General features: G+C 41.5%; 1 protein-coding gene across 1 annotated transcript in view; it reads right to left on the reverse strand.

Annotated features, from left to right (window-relative positions):
- LOC139409704 (collagen, type XXVII, alpha 1a) overlaps window positions 1–22,824 on the reverse strand; it is a 272,027-nt gene that overhangs the window by 180,460 nt on the left and 68,743 nt on the right. Inside the window, exon 8 of the mRNA XM_071155105.1 lies at window positions 19,492–19,536. Coding sequence (XP_071011206.1) covers window positions 19,492–19,536 — 45 coding nt within the window. The remainder of the gene's footprint in view (window positions 1–19,491; window positions 19,537–22,824) is intronic.

Here is a 22,824-nt window from a genome sequence, read left to right on the forward strand (position 1 = left end):
TACACTGCATTTGAAGAAAGAATGGGAAAGTAATTCTGCTTTGAAAGTTGATCAAATTGTAAACTAACTTGTGAGAAAACCGTATTTCAATGTTTTGTTACTACTATTGGAGAGCCATTCTTTGTCTACACCCATTCAGCATTGTTAACACCCTCTTAAGCCTTAGCCCCACCCATCTATTTAATGGTTGATCCAACCGTTCTGTTCAAACTTTCCAGCTATTTCCAGACATCTAAGAGAGAGAGAGAGAGAGAGAGAACAGCTCACTGAACATTACTCGCTCTGTCGATTTATCTGTGGTTTCGCATTCAGAGTGCACACTGGACGCTCCAGCCAATAAGTAAGGTTGTTCCAAAAGCTCTGACCTTACAACTACAGTCAAGCACCCAAGCTAACTGGCAAACATTGGCTAGCTACATCCATAATGAGAGAACACCTCACTCTGACCATTTTACTCGCCTTAATAGAGCTGGTTAGGCTTTTTATCACAAGAGCGTTGGTGACTGTAACTCGGCTGCTGACAAAAACTGAATTATGTTTTTTTTGCCGATGTTTAATGACACCGGACATATTCAAAGGGTGTTGAGCGTTCAAAAATGCATCAGTTATTCTGAGCTCTGGCACACTAAGACGAGAGTATTTTGTTAAGAAATGTAGCTAGATAGCTAGCTAGGTAAACAATGAATCCCAAATGCATGACTTTAGTTAGCGAGTCAGCCAGCAAACGTTAGTGAGCTAACAGCACACTTTACCTTGAAATGAAAAGTCTTTATGTCAAAATTAGAAATGTGTAATATCTGAAAATGTAGCTAGCTAGACTATCTTACACATATACATCATGGATGGACACTTCTACCTGTCACGGATGCCATGGTTGCCCTTAGTTTGAAGATGTAATCCGGAGACAGGTGTTTTCTCCATCTCCTTGGCTATCAAACTCTAATTCCACTGATATCAAAACTTGGTCCTCCAGAAAGTGGAGAGCAACACTTATGCAGTTCTAATAAGCAATATATTTATTTTAAAGCCTGTCACGACTTCCGCCGAAGTTGGTGCCTCTCCTTGTTCGGGCTGTGTTCGGCGGTCGTCGTCACCGGCTTTCTAGCTGACACCGATCCACGTTTCTTTTTCCATTTGTTATTTCTTGATTGTACACACCTGGTTCCCATTACATAATTTATATTTCCCTATTTAACCCTCTAGTCCTCATTTTGTTTTGTGCATGATTATTCCTGGTCTTGTGTTAGTCTTTTGTGTTAGGGTTTGTTTTCCCTGCGTGGATTTATTTGGCAGATTTATTTTTCAGAGTAAAGTACGTTATTTTACTCAGTTACTCCGTCCTCACCTCTGCACAACTGACACTTGAGAAATCCGCGTTAGACAGGATTACGTACACATACTAACCAGCTCAAATAGACAGAAGCATGCTATATGGCAGACCAATCCAAACTCATTTCTCAGCATGTCCAGCCCACACATTATCTCAGCCAATCATGGCTAGCAGGGAGGTTGCTGGCTTTTTCCATGGCCAAACCAACTAGGCTCGTAAAAAAATAATATTCGTATTTACAGGTGGTATAGAAGTTTGTTATTAAGGCACATGAAAGTGCACGTTCCAGAAGGCATTTTTGGCCAAAAACTCATTTTGATTTAAAAATAAGTTTCTGTTCAAACGGTTCTCTTGTGAAGTGGTGACCCGGGACATACGCCTAGTTTCCTGAAATGAGTCACCTATGTCAATGTATGGCCTTTCTTTTGCATTTCTTGGATGATGCAACAAAAATAAAATAGAAAACATGACTTTTCATTTTAGATCTCCACAAACTTTAAAGTGTTTCCTTTCAAATAGTATCAAGAACATGCATATCCCTGCTTCAGGCCCTGAGCTATAAGCAGTTAGATTTGGGTATGTCTTTTTAGGTGGAAATTTAAATGAAGGGTTCGATTGGGTCTCTACTTGACACCAACAAACAGCCCCATAATATCTGTCCCTCTGCCCTCCCTAAATAGCGGCATTGAGCGGTTCAGCAGCCTTTTAGCTCTCCATAACTGGTCACAAGACTATTGCAGCTCTGTGGGTGTAATATTTATTAACAATTGTGATACCTTCTGGAAACAAAACATGTATTATAAGAGGATGGGATCCACCCAAATCATTTGGGTTCCTGGATCCTTTTACAGCATTAAAGGGCTGAGTTGAGACAATGACTTATCAATGACCCAAGTCAAGCTCATTTAATCTCTACCATTGTGTCACTGAGTTGTCATAATGCTTCAGCAAATGTACAATATTCTAGTGGCGTTGGACGATACAATGTAAATAACCTTGTTTTACGTCCCACTTACTGTCCGTAATGCATCTGCTGATCCTACAGCCATTGTATGTAGTAATCATGTGCCTATGAACATGAGTTATACTGTTAGTGCTGAGGGAGTGTACCCAAATAGGAAGTCCACTATGTGCAGCTCACCCTGCACTAATTTTTTTATTTGTTTTATTTCACCTTTATTTAACCAGGTAGGCCAGTTGAGAACAAGTTCTCATTTACTACTGCGACCTGGCCAAGATAAAGCAAAGCAGTGCGACACAAACAACAACACAGAGTTACACATGGAATAAACAAACATACAGTCAATAATACAATAGAAAAAGTCTATATACAGTGTGTGCAAATGAGGTAGGATATAAGGGAGGAAAGGCAATAAATAGGCCATAGTGGCGAAATAATATAGCAATTAAACACTGGAGTGATATATGTGCAGAAGATGTGTGTGCAAGTAGAGATACTTGGGTGGAAAGGAGCAAAATAAATAAAATAAATAACAGTATGGGGATGAGGTAGTTGGATGAGCTATTTACAGATGGGCTATGTACAGGTGCAGTGATCTGTGAGCTGCTCTGACAGCTGGTGCTTAAAGTTAGTGTGGGAGATATGAGTCTCCAGCTTCAGTGATTTTTGCAGTTCGTTCCAGTAATTGGCAGCAGAGAACTGGAAGGAAAGGCGGCCAAAAAAGGAATTGGTTTTGGGGGTGACCAGTGAAATATACCTGCTGGAGCGCGTGCTACGGGTGGATGCTTCTATGGTGACCAGTGAGCTGAGATAAGGTCATAGTGGCCAGCAAAGTCTTATAGATGACCTGGAGCCAGTGGGTTTGGTGATGAATGGCCAGCAATGGCCAGCCAACGAGAGCCTGGCAACCTTGGTTAGCGCGCACTGTCCCCAGCCCGCCACAGGAGTCACTGGTGCACGATGAGACAAGGACATCCTTACAAGCCCTCCCTAACCCGGACGACGCTAGGCCAATTGTGCGTCGCCCCACGGACCTCCCGGTCGCGGCCGGTTATGACAGAGCCTGGGCGCGAACCCAGGGACTCTGATGGCACAGCTGGCGCTGCAGTAGAGCGCCCTTAACCACTGCGCCACCCGGGAGGCCCGGATAGTCAGTTTTACGAGGGCATGAGTGAAGGATGCTTTGTTGCGAAATAGGAAGCCGATTCTAGATTTAATTTTGGAGTGGAGATGCTTAATGTGAGTCTGGAAGGAGAGTTTAAAGTCTAACCAGGCACCTAGGTATTTGTAGTTGTCCACATATTCTAATCCAGAACTGTCCAGAGTAGTGATGGTGGGCAGGTGCGGGCAGCGATCGGTTAAAGAATATGCATTAATTTTACTTGCAGTTGGAGGCCATGGAAGGCTAGTTGTATGGCATTGAATCTCGTCTGGAGGTTAGTTAATATATAGAAGAGCCAGAGGTATACAGAATGGTGTTGTAGAGGTGGATCAGAGAAACACCAGCAGCAAGAGCGACATCATTGATGTATACAGAGAAAAGAGTCGGCCCGAGAGACTGCCAGAGGTCCGGACAACAGACACTCCGATTTGACACACTGAACTTCTTAGGAGAAGCAGTTGGTGAACCAGGCGATGCAGTCCTTTGAGAAACCAAGGCTTTTGATTCTGCCGATAAGAATGTGGTGATTGACAGAGTCGAAAGCCTTGGCCAGGTCGATGAATACAGCTGCACAGTATTGTCTCTTATCGATGGTGGTTATGATATCGTTTAGAACCTTGAGAGTGGCTGAGGTGCACCCATGACCAGCTCGGAAACCAGATTGCACAGCGGAGAAGTTACGGTGGGATTCGAAATGGTCAGTGATCTCTTTGTTAACTTGGCTTTCGAAGACCTCAGGAAGGCAGGGTAGGATAGATATAGGTCTGTAGCAGTTTGGGTCTAGAGTGTCACCCCCTTTGAAGAGGGGGATGACCACGGCAGCTTTCCAATCTTTGGGAACCTCAGACGATACGAAAGAGAGGTTGAACAGGCTAGTAATAGCGACTGCAACAATTTCGGCAGATACTTTAGAAAGAGAGGGTCCAGATTGTCTAGCCCGGCTGATTTGTAGGGGTCCAGATTTTGCAGCTCTTCCAGAACATCAGCTATCTGGATTTGGGTGAAGGAGAAATGGGGGAGGCTTGGGCAAGTTGCTGTGGGGGGTGCAGGACTGTTGACCAGGGTAGGGGTAGCCAGGTGGAAAGCATGGCCAGCCGTAGAAAAATACTTAAAGAAATGCTCAATTATCGCGGATTTATTGGTGGTGACAGTGTTTTCTAGCCTCAGTGCAGTGGGCAGCTGGGAGGAGGTGCTCTTATTATCCATGGACTTTACAGTGTCCCAGAACCTTTTTGAGTTTGTGCTGCAGGATGCAAATTTCTGTTTGAAAAAGCTAGCCTTTGCTTTCCTAACAGCCTGTGTATATTGATTCCTAACTTCTCTGAAACGTTGCATATCGTGAGTGCTATTTGATGCTAATGCAGTACGCCACAGGATATTTTTGCGCTGGTCAAGGGCAGTCAAGTCTGGAGTGAACCAAGGGCTATATCTATTCCTGGTTCTAAACTTTTTGAATGGGGCATGCTATTTAAGATGGTGACGAAATAATAACCAGGAATTCTCTACTGATGGAATGAGGCCAGTATCCTTCCAGGATACCCGGGCCTGGTCGATTAGAAAGGCCTGAAGTGTTTCAGGGAGCGTTTGACAGTGATGAGGGGTGGTCGTTTGACCGCAGACCCATTACGGACGCAGGCAGTGAGGCAGTGATCACTGAGATCCTGGTTGAAAACAGCATAGATGTATTTGGAGGGTAGGTTGGTTAGGATGATATCTATGAGAGTTCCCGTGTTAAAGGATTTGGGGTTGTACCTGGTAGGTTCATTGATAATTTGTGTGAGATTGAGGGCATCAAACTTAGATTGTAGGATTGCTGAGGTGTTAAGCATGTCCCAGTTTAGGTCACCTAACAGCACAAGCTCTGAAGATAGAATGGGGGGTAATCAATTCACATATGGTGTCCAGGGCAAAGCTAAGGGCAGAAGGTGGTCTATAGCAAGCGGCAACTGTGAGAGACTTGTTTCAGGAAAGGTGGATTTTTAAAAGTAGAAGCTCAAATGGTTTGGGCACAGACCTGGATAGTAAGACAGAACTCTGCAGGCTTACTCCGCCCCCTTTGGCAGTTCTATCTTGTCGGAAGATAGTTATAGTTAGGAATGGACATTTCAGGGTTTTGGGGTGTCTTCCTAAGCCAGGATTTAGACACGGCTAGGACATCAGGGTTGGCAGGCTTTTACTGTTACAGAAGTCAACAAATGAGAGTGTCTGGGGAATGGAAGTGGAGCTAAGCACTGCAGGACCTGGATTAACCTCTACATCACCAGAGGAACAGAGGGGTAGGATAAGGGTACGGCTAAAGGCTATAAGAACTGGTTGTCTAGTACGTTCGGAACAGAGAGTAAAAGGAGCAGGTTTCTGGGTATGGTAGAATAGATTCAGGGCATAATGGACAGACAGGGGTATGGTAGGATGTGAATACAATGGAGGTAAACCTATGCATTGAGTGACGATGAGAGAGATGTTGTCTCTAGAAACATAATTTAAACCAGGTGAGGTCAGCGCATGTGTGGGAGTTGGGACTAAAGGGTTAACTGAGGCATATTGAGCAGGGCTAGAGGCTCTAAAGTGAAAAAAGGCAATAATTACTAACCAAAACAGCAATGGACAAGGCATATTGATATTAGGGAGAGGCATGCATAGCCGAGTGATCATAGGGATCATAGTAGCTCCGCGGGCCGGAGACACGGCGATTCAGACAGCTAGCGGGCCGGGGCTAGCAACAATAATAAAAATAACCTAGGCTAAGCTTCCCAGTAAAGCAAAAATAATAATCAAGCATTTCAGAAAAGTAGAAAAAATAGCCCAGGTTAACATAATTTGCTAGTAAAAGATGACATTAATATTCTGACAATCTTTGAAACTCACTTAGATAATCCACTTGATGATACAGTGGTAGCAATACATGGTTATAAGATCTACAGACAAGACAGAAATGCCAAATGTGGACGTGTGGCTGTTTATATTAAGAACCACATTCCTGTAAAGCTTAGAGAGGATCCCATGTTAAATACTGTTGAAGTAATTTGGCTACAGGTTCATCTGCCTCACCTAAAGCCCATTCTGGTGAGAAGCTGCTATAGACCACCAAGTGCTAACAGTAAGTATCTGGATAGCATGTGTGAAATGCTTGATAATGTATGTGATATCAATGGAGAGGTATACTTGCTGGGTGATTTAAATATTGACTGGCTTTCTTCAGGCTGCCCACTCAAGAGAAAGCTTCAAACTGTAACTAGTGCCTGCAACCTGGTTCAGGTTATCAATCAACGTAGCAGGGTAGTTACAAACAGTACAGGAAAAAACATCAACAACATGTATTGATCATATCTTTACTAATGCTGCAGAAATTATCTGGAAAGCAGTATTAAAATCCATAGGATTTAGTGATCACAATATAGTAGCCATATCTAGGAAAACCAGTTCCAAATGCTGAGCCTTATATTGTGTGTAAGAGGTCATACAATATGTTTTTAAGTTATTCCTATGTTGTTGATGTAAATAATATGTGTTGGTATGTGGTGTGTCATTTTTAAAATGTATTTAACCTTTATTTAACTAGTTAAGAACAAATTCTTATTTGCAATGATGGCCTACCAAAAGGCAAAAGGCCTCCTGCGGTGATGGGGGCTGGGAATAAAAATAAAAGTATATTAAATAAAAATATAGGACAAAACGCACATCACGACAAGAGAGACAACACAACACGACATAAAGAGAAACCTAAGATGACAACATAGCATGGCAGCAACACAACATGACAACAACATGGTAGCAACACAACATGGTAGCAGCACAAAACAGGGTACAAACATTGTTGTGCACTAACAACAGCACAAAGGGCAAGAAGGTAGAGACAACAATGCAAAGAAGCCACAACTGTCAGTAAAGAGTGTCCATGATTGAGTCTGAATGAAGAGATTGAGATAAAACTGTCCAGTTTTAGTGTTTTTTGCAGCTTGTTCCAGTCGCTAGCTGCAGCAAACTGAAAAGATGAGCGACCCAGGGATGTGTGTGCTTTGGGGACCTTTAACAGAATGTGACTGGCAGAACGAGTGTTGTATGTGGAGGAAGAGGGCTGCAGTAGATATATCAGATAAGGGGGAGAGTGAGGCCTAAGAGGGTTTTATAAATAGGCAACAACCAGTGGGTCTTGAGAGAGAGATGACCAGTTTACAGAAGAGTATAGAGTGCAGTGATGTGTCCTATAAGGAGCATTGGTGGCAAATCTGATGGCCGAATTGTAAAGAACATATAGCCGCTCGAGAGCATCCCTACCTGCCGATCTATAAATTATGTCTCCGTAATCTAGCATGGTTAATATGGTCCTCGGAATCAGGGTTAGTTTGCAGCTGGGGTGAAAAAGGAGTGATTACGATAGAGGAAACCAAGTCTAGATTTAACTTGAGCCTGCAGCTTTGATATGTGCTGAGAGAAGGACAGTGCACCGTCTAGCCATACTCCCAAGTACTTGTATAAGGTGACTATCTCAAGCTTTAAACCCTCAGAGGTAGTAATCACACCTGTGGGGAGAGGGGCATTCTTCTTATCAGCCCACGTTACCTTTGTTTTGGAGGTATTCAGAAAAACGTTAAAGGCTGAAAAAGCTTGTTGGACACTAAGAAATCTTTGCTGTTGGGCGTTTAACACAAAATCCAGGGATGGGCCAGTTGAGTATAAGACTGTAGCATCTGCATATAAATGGAAGAGAGAGCTCCCTACTGCCTGAGCTATGTTGTTGATGTAAATTGAGAAGCGCATGGGGCCTAGGATCGAGCCTTGGTGTACACCCTTCGTGACAGGCAGTGGCTGAGACAGCAGATGTTCTGACTTTAGAGACTGAATTCTTTGAGATAGGTAGTTAGCAAACCAGGCCAAAGACCCCTCAGAGACACCAATACTCATTAGCCAGCCCAAAATAATGGAATGGTCTACCGTATCAAAAGCTTTGGCCAAGTCAATAAATTGCAGGACAGCATTGCTTAGAATCAAGGACAATGGTGACATCATTGAGGATGTTTAAGATTGCAGTGACACATCCATAACCTGAGCGGAAACCAGATTGCATACTAGAGAGAATACTATAAACATCAAGAAAGCCAGTCAGTTGATTATTGACAAGTATTTCCAACACTTTAGATAAACAGGGCACAAAAGAAATAGGCCTATAACAGCTAGGATCAGCTTGATCTCCCCCTTTAAATAAATACCTAACTGCTTTCCAAGCAATGGGAACCTCCCCAGAGAGGAGAGAGGTTAAAAAGATCAGAAATAGGGTTGGGGATTTGTCACGTTCGTTTGTAGTAACGGACCATGTTGAGTTCCACATAATTTATTAATAGTGAAACTTAACAATAAAACAATAAACAAACCGTGACTACAGAGGTGCTACATACACTTACTCAAAATACAATATCCCACAAACACAGGTGGGAACAAACACAACTTAAATATGATCCCCAATTAGAGACAACGATTACCAGCTGCCTCTAATTGGGAATCATACAAAATAACTACAATAATAAACTAGACTAACCCCCCAGTCACTCCTTGACCTACTCCACCTTAGAAAATAAGGACTCTCTATGGTCAGGAAGTGACAGGATTATAGGAGCAGCAACCTTAAAGAAGAAAGGGTATAAACCATCTGACCCAGATGTTTTTTGGGGGTCCTTTAGCACCTCAGACTCAGCGACCGCCTGCAGGGGGAAACTTTGTAGTGGGGCAGGGAAAAAAAGAGGGAGGAGCGTCGGGGCTCGTCGCATTAGAAGGGGTGGGAGATGATGAAATGTTGAGTGGGCAAATAGGATTCCTGACTTAATGAATTGGTTCTTAAAGAGCTCACCCATGTGCTTCTTGTCAGTAACAACCACATCATCAACTTTAAGGGACATGGGCAGCTGTGAGGAGGAGGGTTTATTCTTCAGGTCTTTAACCGTTTTCCAGAACTTCTTGGGGTTAGACCCACCGAGAGAGAACTGCTCCTTAAAGTAACTAACTTTGGCCTTCCGGAGAGCCTGAGTGCACTTATTTCTCATTTGCCTGAACGAGAGCCATTCAACCATGAGTATGCATGTGCTGAGCCTTTCGCCAAGTGTAATTCTGAGGTGGAGTAACTCTGTAAAATCACGGTTGAACAAAGGCCTGAACCTTTTTTTTATTATAATTATCTTCATGGGGGCGTGTTTGTTAACAATATCACTGAAGACATCAAAAAAGAAGGTCCAAGCGTCTTCGCCAGAGGGGATCAAGCTGATTCTATACCATTTTACAGAGGCCAGGTCATAAATGAAGGCTTACTCATTTAATTTTTTTAGCAAGTGTCTATGACAAATCAGGACAGGACGTTTCACTGAGCAACCATTACAAACACAGGCTGTAAAAGAGTGATCACTAAGGTCATTACAGAAAACACCAGACTGGTACCTATCAGGATTATTTGTGACAATAATATCAAGCCTCTTCAGGGTATTTGGAGTCATACCTTGTGGGATTGGTAATAATCTGAGAAAGATTTTGGGAGTCCTATTGCTTTAGGACTTGGTCAGGTGGTTTAAGCATGTCCCAGTTTAGGTCTCGTAGCAGGACAAATTCAGACTGGCTTATGGCCGATTTCAAGTTTTCATAACAATCGGAAATCGGTATTTTTGGACACCGATTTGGCCGTTTTTTTTTTTTTTTTACATTTATTTAATCTTTATATAACTAGGCAAGTCAGTTAAGAACACATTCTAATTTTCAATGACGGCCTAGGAACGGTGGGTTAACTGCCTTGTTCAGGGGCAGAACGACAGATTTTTACCTTGTCAGCTCAGGGATTCAATCTTGCAACCTTACAGTTAACTAGTCCAATGCTCTAAACACCTGCCTCTCATTGCACTCCACGATGAGCCTGCCTGTTACGCGAATGCAGTGAGCCAAGGTAAGTTGCTAGCTAGCATTAAACTTATCTTATAAAAAACAATCAATCAATCATAATCACTAGTTAACTACACATGGTTGATGATCCTACTAGTTTATCTAGCATTCTAAAACTGGTTAAATCACGGCTGTGACTATAACAGAGTGTGTGTTTCATCGAAAAGCGCAAGAAAAACTGGTCACTGAAAACTGGAAAAAATATCCATGCGCCACTTGCATGTATTGTTTAAGGGACACCAAATTAAATGGTGCTGAGATTCCTACAGCTTCCACACGATGTCGCCAGTCTTGTCAATTTCCTGGAAGTTATTTCTTGGTCAAACAAAGGAGAGAGACCCCATTCTATCCGGTCTCCGACAGGAAGTTTTGGAAGAGAGATTTCCGAACATGATTTGAAGACGTGGAGCTATTGAATACGCATTGCTCCGTGATCAATTTGATAGATTATTAACGTTTACTAATACCTAAAGTTGGATTACAAAAGTATTTCGAAGTGTTTTGTGAAAGTTTATCGTCGACTTTTTTAGTTTTGAAACTGTGTTTTTTTCTGAATCACACAGTTTCCATAGATGGATATTTTGGGTATATATGGACCGATTTAATCGAAAAAAAAAGACCCAATAGTGATGTTTATGGGGCATATAGGAGTGCCAACAAAGAAGCTCGTCAAAGGTATTGAATGTTTTATATTTTATTTCTGCTATTTGTGTAGCGCCGGCTACGCTAATTCTTTTGTTTACGTCGCCTTCAGGTATTTCGGGGTGTTGCATGCTATCAGATAATAGCTTCTCATGCTTTAGCCGAAAAGCATTTTAAAAATCTGACTTGTTGGCTAGATTCACAACGAGTGTAGCTTTAATTCAATACCCTGCATGTGTGTTTTAATGAACGTTTGAGTTTTAACGAGTACATTTAGCATTTAGCGTAGCGCATTTGCATTTCCAGGTGTCTAGATGGGACGCTTGCGTGTCGGGTCGACGTAAGAGGTTAACCAGGTGATATTGTGTCACTTCTCCTGCGTTCATTGCACGCAGAGTCAGTGTATATGCAACAGTTTGGACTGCATAATTTGCTTAATTTTGACATAACATTGAAGGTTGTGCAATGTAACAGGAATATTTAGACTTATGGATGCCACCCGTTAGATAAAATACGGAACGGTTCCAAATTCCACTGAAAGAATAAACGCCTTGTTTTCGAGATGATAGTTTCCAGATTCGACCATATTAATGACCTAAGGCTCATATTTCTGTGTGCTATTATATTCTAATTAAGTCTATGATTTGATAGAGCAGTCTGACTGAGCAATGGTAGGCACCAGCAGGCTCATAAGCATTCATTCAAACAGCACTTTTGTGCGTTTTGCCAGCAGCTCTTCATTGTGCTTCAAGCATTGAGCTATTTATGACTTCAAGCCTATCAACTCCCGAGATTAGGCGGGTGTAATCGATGTGAAATGGCTAGCTAGTTAGCGGGGTGCGCGCTAATAGCTTTTCAAACGTCACTCGCTCTGAGACTTGGAGTAGTTATTCCCCTTGCTCTGCATGGGTAATGATGTTTCGAGGATGGCTAATGTCGATGTATTCCTTGTTCGAGCCCAGGTAGCGGCGAGGAGAGGGACGAAAGCTATACTGTTACACTGGTAATGCTAAAGTGCCTATAAAAACATCCAATAGTCAAAGGTATATGAAATACAAATGGTATAGAGAGAAATAGTCTTATAATTCCAATAATAACTACAACCTAAAACTTCTTACCTGGGAATATTGAAGACACATGTTAAAAGGAACCACCAGCATTCATATGTTCTCATGTTCTGAGCAAGTTGGATTTAGATGGCGTAATTTAAATTTTTGGATGAAAAACGTTCCCGTTTTAAACAAGATATTTTGTCACGAAAAGATGCTCGCCTATGCATATAATTGACAGCTTTGGAAAGAAGACACTCTGACGTTTCCAAAACAGCAAAGATATTGTCTGTGAGTGCCACAGAACTGATGTTACAGGTGAAACCCAGATAAAAATCCAACCAGGAAGTGCCGCATTTTTTGAAACCGCCTCATGCCAATGACTCCTTATATGGCTGTGAATGAGCTACGAATGAGCTTACGTTTTCCACGTTTTCCCCAAGGTGTCTACAGCATTGTGACGTCTTTTTAGGCATTTCCCTTGAAGAATGGCTGTAAGGGACCATATATGGCATGTGGTCACATGGTGTCTCCCGCAGAAAACCTTGCGTAAAATACTGAGGTAGCCATTTTTACAATCGCTTCTTATGAGAAACCAACTGCCTCGACGGATATATTATTGAATATATTTGTTAAAAACACCTTGAGGATGGATCCTAAACAACGTTTGCCGTGTTTCTGTCGATATTATGGAGCAAATTTTGAAAAAAGTTTGGCGTTATAGTTGTAGCATTTTAGGGTCGATTTCTCAGCCAAGCATGATGAACAAACGGGAGCTATTTCGCCTACAAAAATAATATTTTTGGAAAAAAGGAACATTTGCTATCTAACTGGGAGTCTCCTGAGTGAAAGCATCTGAAGTTCTTCAAAGGTAAATGATTTAATTTGGTTGCTTTTCTTATTTTCGTGAAAATGTTGCCTGCTGCCAGCAGAGCCTAGCATAGCATTATGCCATGATAAACTTACACAAATGCTTGTCTAGCGTTGGCTGTAACGCATATTTTGAAAATCTGAGATGACAGTGTTGTTTAACAAAAGGCTAAGCTTGTGTTTGAATATATTTATTTCACTTCATTTGCGATTTTCATGAATAGAAAAAGTTTATAGGGGTATTTATGTCCGTTGCGTTATGCTAACGCATTTGAGGCTATGATTACGCTCCCGGATACGGGTTTGCTCGTCGCAAAAGGTTAAAGGTTAGCTTTCTTACATGGCACATATTGCACTTTTACTTTCTTCTCCAACACTTTGTTTTTGCATTATTTAAACCAAATTGAGCATGTTTCATTATTTATTTGAGGCTAAATTGATTTTATTGATGTATTACATTAAGTTAAAATAAGTCTTCATTCAGTATTGTTGTCATTGTCATTATTTCAAATATATAAAATAAAAACATTGGCCGATTAATTGGTATCGGCTTTTTTTGGTCCTCCAATAATCGGTATCGGCGTTGAAAAACCATAATCCGTCGACCTCTAATTCAGACTTAGTGTAAGGGGCCAGAAGAGTGCTTAGGGTGCAGGTAGGGTACAGGTCAGCGCTGATGGAGGACGATAACACCCCATAACAGTCAACAAAGAGTTATTTGAAAGTTGAATGCTTAAAATCAGCAAATCAAATTGTTTGGGGACAGACTTGGCGGAGACAACTGAGTACTGAAGGTGATTCTTGGAAAAAGATTGCCACTCCCCCAACTTTGGAAGATCTGTATTGCCGAAAAAGGTTATAACCAGAAAGGTTAACATCAGTATTCAAAACACTCTTCCTTAAAGCACGTCTTAGTAATGACCAACACATCTGGATTGGAGCTGTGAACCCACACTTTCAATTGATCCATTTTAGCTAATAATCTTCTAGTATTAACGTGCAGAAAACCCAGGATTTTACGAGAGCAGAAATCCGTGAAACAGATATCAGAGCACAAGTCAGAATTGGGGCTAGCAACAGTAGATGGGCCTGGGTGTACATGCACATTTCCTCCAGAGATCATCATCAGTAATACAATCAAGGCACAGCAGAGGACAGGGAAAGCTCTGCAGTGTTGATGTATGACATGAGAATGTGCATTAGATGGCAACAGGATCATATTATACAGTAATTTCATCAGGTAACATGAATACAAAGCCGGCGAGAGGTGGATAGAACAGGATGGGGGGCCAAAAGTCTGTGTAACCAATAGAGAGTCAGAGTCCCGAACAGTCTGTTCCACGGTAGGGTAAACAAGAAAGTTCATAGTCAACAAAGCATGCAGGAGTCATGACGCAAATAGCAAAATAGCAAAATGAACAAGGAAAAAAACGACTTGGGGACAGCCATTGTAAGATCAGAGTCACTCGCCCCAACAGTGTCTGTGGCTGGAGGCAAGCAAAAGCTCAGTAGAGAGGGGGGAGTGCGGTGGGGGTACCTGTACCAGACAGGGGGAGACAAGCCAGGGCAGCAGCTAATGGAGATCCATAATCAATACAAATACAAATAACAGCTTTTTGGTCCATTGATTGAGGAACCATTAACACATATTTTTAACTTGACAATTAAATATAATACTATCCCTAGAGTTTGGATGGCGGCCCATGTGCTTCCTTTACATAAAGGCGGCGACCCAAGTGATCTAAATAATTATCGTCCCATTCCCAAACTATCTTAGTACCATCTCTGCTACTTCTATGATTTTAAATAATCTCGTAAATTGTTTAGATATGAAGAAACACTGTGCTGCCCCCTTCATTGACCTGTCCAAGGCATTCGACACTGTGGATCACACCTTACTTATTCAGAGACTCTGTCTTGGATTACAACACTAGATTACAGGGTTGGTTAATGCTGGAGACACCACATATATCCTTAGAGTTGGGCAAATCATCCTTTTCCTACCAGGCCCCTATCATGTGTAATAATCTCCAAGTAACATTTCATTTGGATGTGTTGTTCTCTGTGGGTCAGTTTAGTAGAAAGGCTAAGGATTTTTACATTGATAAATGTGTTTGTTTTGTTTGATTGTTTATTGTGTATACAATACTTGCTATTTAAGTTTTTGTTTTAAATGGTATAAAATGTTATTTTCTGTATTGTTCCCAGGGCACATTTGTGTTTTTCCCTAGTTAAATAAAAGTTCATAATCATTTGATCCAATCAGGGCTTGGCATGGGGGATGGGATGGGCAGGTTGAAACCTAATTTCTTACAATGCAAATGTGTTCATGTAGAACTTCCTTCGACGTGCATAGCCCCTGCACATTGCACACCGCCTCCTATTGAAGGTTTCCCTGTTCATTTGGCTCGGGCCTATGCATACAGCAGAGCCTCAGAGAAGTATAGCTGAGGAGGGATGAAAGGACGAGCCCTCTGCCAACCCCCATCAACATTAAATCAGTAAGGGGGTTCGAAGATATGGTATGGGAGGGTCGGGTTTGTCATTAGATGCTCCAGTCTTGTGCTCTTTGCTCTGGTAAAACATCACATTGCATCATGCAAAACAGAGTTATTACTCAATCACTGTTTGCCTCATCATTCAGACAGAAAAAAGCATTTGTTAATCTTGTCCATGCAAAAATAGTCTTAGACTGGGGAAGTAGGGGTGGAGGAGGACACAAGCACACTCTCCTCATGCCTCAAGAAACTCCATCCATTGACGTCCCTTCCACAGTTTTTCTCTCTAAGGCCATTTTCCTCAAGAGGACTCCTTGCAATTAGGCTGAAAATAGCCTTGATATGTTACGGACGCTCTAGAACCTTAAATAGCCTTGATGTGTTACGGACACTCCAGAACCTTAAATAGCCTTGATGTGTTACGGACGCTCCAGAACCTTAAATAGCCTTGATGTGTTACGGACGCTCCAGAACCTTAAATAGCCTTGATGTGTTACGGACGCTCCAGAACCTTAAATAGCCTTGATGTGTTACGGACGCTCCAGAACCTTAAATAGCCTTGATATGTTACGGACGCTCCAGAACCTTAAATAGTCTGGACACTACGATGCTTATCCAGTCTCCCCCACTTCTTCCAAAGACTAACGCAGCAACAGTCAGCAAAATTGTTAAGAGGTTTTAAAAGCAATTCAATTAATATAACAGTTGGACAATGGATGAATATACTCCAAACCTTTTGAATTTTAAAATCCATCAGATATTGACTAAATTATGGCACATAAAACATGTTACTGGCACGGACAAATAATGAATGGAGTTTAGGGATTTGTGGGAATTCAGGTATTACATTTATTGTAAAATTACATGTTCTAATGGTATTAGGTATTTGTGAAAATATTTTGTGTTAAAATAAAGTACATTTTATATGCTTAATTTGCATAAACACACTGTGTATTTGCAATATGAATAAATCAACATAAAGGGGTGGAACAGGGCTGCAAACACCAAAAACTTGCGCTGTCTAGGCTTACCTGCACTCACCACGTTCTGTTGCCTAATTCAGCAAGTGTGTCAATAGCAGTATACCATCAGATTAAAAATCAACACGCTTGACTCTATATTACATCTATCTGTACATACATTTTTCATTTACATTTGGGTCATTTAGCAAACGCTCTTTTCCAGAGCTCATATCCAGAGTGACTTACAGTCGTGAATGTATACATTTTCCTACTCCATTCATACTATACATTTGTCACGTGCGCTCCTTCTCCGGCCTCTAGGTCACCAGGCTGCTCATTATGGCGCACACCTGTCACCATTGTTATGCACACCTGAGCGTCATCAGACTCACTTGGACGCCATCACCTCCCTGATTACCTTCCCTAAATATGTCACTCCGTTTGGTTCCTTCCCCCGTCGTCATTGTTTCTGTTCCAGTGTCATGTATGTGTGTTGTTTGTGTTTTCTTTTTTGGTATTATGTTACGTTTATTTATTAAAACACTCACTCCCTGAACTTGCTTCCCAATTCTCAGCGCACACGTTACAACATTGTTTGCGAGTTCAGACATAATAGCACTATAAACTGAGTGTTGATTTCAGCACATTTAATTTGTAAACATTTCAACTGTATTAAATTATAACTTTTTTTCAATTGGGCAAAAAAATCAACACACATCAAAATAATGTTACCTTCTCTTTCTTGTGATGTAATTTCCAAGACCATGCATTAAATCCCTGATGAAGCTTTAGCGTTGTTATAGATGCAACGGAAAGACAATATATTCAATTTTGACAAGTCATTACAAACATGTCTGTGGTTGTAACGTTAAAGGGAAAAAAACGACAGGCACAAAGCAAGAGTAAGAAAGAGTCGCAATAAAGTGAAAATAATCAATCCAGTGAGATTTAAGTGACAAGTGGATTTTGCACCCCTCAAACACAGAAATAGATGAATGAAAAAGACAGATGCTGAGGTGGGAGGGGAATGCGCATTGCTACTGTTGTGTGTTCCCTGGGTTGAATCAGTATAGTGCTGCTATACAGTGACATGGTGTGAGTGGCTGTGTCTGTGTTGGATGGTGTGAGTGGCTCTGCTCTTGGAGCTGGAACAGCCCAGCCAGCCAGATCTCTCCTCACTCCAGATCTGGCTGCCTCCAGGCATGTTTGGCTCAGCCATTTACCAACTGCTGAAAAGGGGCTGGGGCTGGAACTCCCAAGAGTCGATAATGGACCAGGAATCAATCTGATTGATAGATGCTTTAGCATGCCAAATCATCATCCATTACCATGGTCGCCATAGCACTTTTGCGATCCCATAATACAGTCCATAATTTGGGCTGTTGGACATTGACGGAGAGTGGCAGACTGAGGCGAGACAAAATGGGTTGGAGTTGCTCTGGTCTTGGAGATATTTTTTGCATCATGGGTCATTGATACGAGCTTTCCTATGGGACTGTAGCAGGGACATTTTGACAGAGCGACAATGCGAAGATGTTTCCAAAACGAACTGCATCATTCCAAATATCCAGCACGACATTTGATTGCCAATATTAATTGCTTTGCAAATACACAATGTTAACTTTACACCAGTCGTGGAAAGTACTTAAGTAAAACTACATTAAAACCTCTTAAGGATCGATCCCTTTTTTAAATTTTTCGTCTAAAATGACATACCCAAATCTAACTGCCTGTAGCTCAGGAACTGAAGCAAGGATATACATATTCTTGATACCATTTGAAAGGAAACACTTTGAAGTTTGTGGAAATGTGAAATTAACGCAGGAGAATATAACACATTAGATCTGGTTAAAGATAATACAAAGAAAAAATCATATATTTTTTAGCATCTTTGAAATGCAAGAGAAAGGTAACAATGTATTATTCCAGGTTAGGTGCAATTTTGATATTTTTTGCATTGTAAGTGCAACAGTTTTGACTGATCCAATGAACCATTGCATTTATGTTCAAAATGTTGTATCAAATCTGCCCAAATGTGCCTAGTTGGTTTATTAATACATTTTCAATTTCAAAACTGTGCACTCTCCTCAAACAATAACATGGTGCTTCTAAACCTGCATTGCTTGCTGTTTGGGGTTTTAGGCTGGGTTTCTGTACAGCACTTTGTAACATCAGCTGATGTAAGAAGGGCTTTATAAATACATTTGATTTGATTTGACATAGTATTCTTTCACTGTAATAGCTACTGTAAATTGGACAGTGCAGTTAGATTAACAAGAATTTAAGCTTTCTGCCCATATCAGATATGTCTATGTCCAGGGAAATGTTCTTGTTACTTACAACTTCATGCTAATCACATTAGCCTACATTAGCTCAACCATCCCACGGGGGGAACACTGATCCTGTGGTTAAAGTAATACTTAAGTAATACTATTTCTATTTTTGACAACGTTTACATTTGCTTTACTACATTCCTAAAGAAAATAATGTACTTTCTACTCCATACATTTTCGCTGACACCCAAAATTACTACTACATTTGGAATGTTTAGCAGGACAGGAAAAATATCCAATTAACAATCTTAAAGAGAAAATCCCTGGTCATCCCTACTGCATCTGATCTGGCAGACTCACTAAACACAAATGTGTAAATTATGTTGGAGTGTGCCCCTGGCTATCAGTACATTTAAAAACAAGAAAATTGTGCTGGCTGGTTTGCTTAATATAAGGAATTTGATATTATTTATACTTTTACTTTTCCTACTTAAGTATATTGAAAACCAAATACCTGTAGACTTTTACTCAAGTAGTATTTTACTGGGTGACTTTCCCTTCTCTCAAGTATGACAGTTTTACTCAAGTACCACTGCTTTATACCCACATAAGTAAGCGTTGGCCTTATGCACATCATAAAAGGAGAGGTTTTGAAATTAGTGAAGTATTGTGACCGGCTAAAGGAAAATGAGGGATTAGGGATATTTTTGTTATCTCAGCATTTATGTACTATCAAAACAGTGCCTTCTGTGTATGTAGAGGTGTAACATGGCATGTGGTAACCAGTTATAACTGAGTTTTTACTGGATATGAACTACTTAATACTCACAGGCTCTCCTGTGTGACCAGGTGGACCAGGATGCCCTCTCTGTCCCTGAGGAGAGAAACACAAAGAAATGAGTACCAAGCATAGAGACAAATTGAGAGAGAGCAAGTGAGAAATTATAGATTGAAAAAGTTCAAGAAATTAGGTAAAATCTGAGAGAACACTGAAGAATTATGAAAGGGCACACGCAGCGAGTCACGGAACAGCTAACAGCTAGCTAAAACTGTACTCCCTGTTCTTCTTGTTCACCCACATATCTACACACGACCCTAACTCAATCACCAAGTTTGCTGACGACATGATAATGGTAGGCCTGATTACCAACAACGGCACGACTGTCTACAGGGAGGGCTAGAGCCTTGGTGGAGTTGTGTCAGGAAAATAACCTCCCTCTCAAAATAAAAAACAAGCACACAGGCGCAGCAGTCTAAGGCACTGCATCTCAGTGCTAGAGACGTCACTACAGACCCTGGTTCGATCCCAGGCTGTATTACGACCGGGAGTGCCATAGGGTGGCTCATAATTGGCACAGTGTCATCCGGGTTAGGGGAGGGTTTGGCCGGCGTAGGCCGTCATTGTAAAATAAGAATGTGTTCTTAACTGACTTGCCTAGTTAAATAAAGGTTAAATAAAATAACAAATAATAAAAAAGTATTACCGTACCATAGCACTCACGTCGGTAGCCATGAAGTGCTTTGAAAGGCTGGTCATGGTTGACATCAACACTATCATGCCGGAAACCCTAGACCCACTCCAATTCGCATACTGCCCCATCCACAGATGACGCAATCTCAATTGCACTCCTCACTGCCCTTTCCCAACTGGACAAAAGGAACACCTATGTGAGAATGCTGTTCATTGACTGCAGCTCTGCATTCAACACCATAGTGCCAATGAAGCTCATCACTATGCTAAGGACCCTGGGACTAAACACCTCCCTCTGCAAATGGAGCCTGGACTTCCTGATGGGACGCCCCCAGGTGGTAAGGGTAGGCAACAACACATCTGCCACGCTGATCCTTAAAATTGGGGCACCTCAGGGGTGGGTGCATAGTCCCCACCTGTACTCCCTGTTCACCCACGACTGCGTGGCCAGGCACGACTTCACCATCATTAAGTTTGTAAACTACACAAAAGTGATCACCAACAACAATGAGACAGCCTATAGGGAGAATGTCAGAAACCTGGCAATGTGGTGCCAGGACAACAACCTCTCCCGGTAAGGTCTTCACCTGTTGTATTCGGGCGCATTTGACAAATAAAATTTGATTTCATATATACACTCACACACACACACTCCCATAATCACAAACACATACAGTGCTGTGTCCCATATAGAGAGAGACATTAAACACTGGATTGTTCGTACTGTGTATTCATATACTGTATTCTTATATACACTACTTTACATTGTATTTTTTTTAAATAACATATGCCATTTAGCACTCTTTTTTTAGAGTCATGTGTGCATACATTTTACGTATGGGTGGTCCCAGGAATCGAACCCACTACCTGGAGTTACAAGCGCAATACTCTACCAACTGAGCTTAAAAGAACCACACTGCTCCATCCATACTCCACATATTTATATACTGGATTCTTGTTCACATACTGGATTATATACTAAGGGGCCGATGCAGACTTAGGAAATGTATGCCTTTCCTACACACTTCTCAGTAGTTGGTATCAGGGGTTGGAACCCACATGATTTTCCAATGATTTCATTCTGAACAGAACCATTCTTTTTTTTGTTCTGTTCCACTGTTCTGACCAGCAAAATAAAGTTCTTAACCCGGTTCGAACAAAAACAATTCTGGTTTATATTGCTCGATAAAAGATTCTTTAAAGATCCTTCAAAGTTAACTTTCATTGATCTTAATTTAACAAAATATGTTTCTACTGGTGTCTTCACCCCAAGACATTAGTGACCATTGCACAACTGTTTGTGTTAGAGATCTAAATCTAAGATCCGTGTCAAAGAGGACTTTTAAAAATGTCAGTGAACAGGCTTTTTGACATTATTTTTTATTTTAGTGACCTTGATTGTATTTCAGTTATACCTGAACCTGATTTAGCTTTGAGCCTTTTTGCAGATGTATTCAATACTATTGTGGATAATCAGGGTTAATGGTAGATTGAATGCCTGGTACACTCCGGGGTCATTCATAAAATATATGATGCTTGGGTCAAGGCCAGGAACACAGGCTTAGGCCCGGACTGGCAAGCATATAATTAAGCAACTGAGGAATCATTGTGTAAGACAAATCTTTCCGATTGTAATGGAACCTGGTTAAATTCTGTAAAACTGTCAAAAACCTGAAAGGTTCTACTTCCTCCTCTCTCCCAAAACAAATGAATTCAGACACTGGCCTCATTACAATTGAGCCCAGTGGCCTCCATAATCAATGCATTAATCACCATTTTATGTCAGCGGGTTATCTCTTTGAAAGCAGTGTTTAGAAATGCTGATCTGCTGTCAAGAACACAGAGTTCATCTCAGCCTATGCTGCCCTTCAGTCCCTTGACTTTTTGGCCCTGATGGAGACATTGATAACCCCAGAGAACACTGCTACTCCAGCTGCACTTTCTTCATCTGACTACGTTTTCTCTCATAGTCCAGGAGCATCTGGTCATCGCGGTGGTGGCACAGGTCTTCTCATTTCTCGTAAATTGAGATTTTCTATTTTCTTCCTCTCTCACCTGTACATCTCCTCATTTGAATTCCATGCTGTCACTGTCAACTCAAGCTTAACATTATTATTATTATTGTCATCTATCGCCCACCATGTGCCCTTAGAGAGTTCCTCAATGAGCATGACACCTTGATAAGCTCATTTCCTGCCGATGGCTCACCACTCTTTGTACTTGGCAACTTCAACCTCCCCATGTCTGCCTTCGATTCATTTCTTTCAAACTCTCTCTTTCCCCTACTTGCCTCTTTTGACTTCACCCTTTCCCAATCCCTTCCAACTCACAAGACAGGCAATACGCTTGACCTCATCTTTACTAGAGGCTGCTCGCCTACTAAATCTCACTGCAACCCCACTCCAGGTCTCTGATCACTGGTCTACCTTTCCTCCAACCCTAACCACTCAGCCCCTACCCAGATGGGCATACAATATTCGCTCTCTTTCTCCAACTGCTCCTCTTCTGTCATATCTCCCTTCTGTTAAATCCTTCTCCCTCCTGTCTCCTGATTCAGCCTCTTCGACCCTACACTTTTCCCTTTCCGCATCCTATTACTCGCATTGTCTCCTTTCCTCCCGCCCTCACCTCCTGCTCCGTGGCAGAGTGACTCATTGTGAGCTGACAGAACAGGGCTGCAGGCAGCTGAGG

The sequence above is a fragment of the Oncorhynchus clarkii genome, chromosome 5 (genome assembly GCF_045791955.1).
Source record: "Oncorhynchus clarkii lewisi isolate Uvic-CL-2024 chromosome 5, UVic_Ocla_1.0, whole genome shotgun sequence".
NCBI classification, from domain to species: Eukaryota; Metazoa; Chordata; class Actinopteri; order Salmoniformes; family Salmonidae; genus Oncorhynchus; species Oncorhynchus clarkii.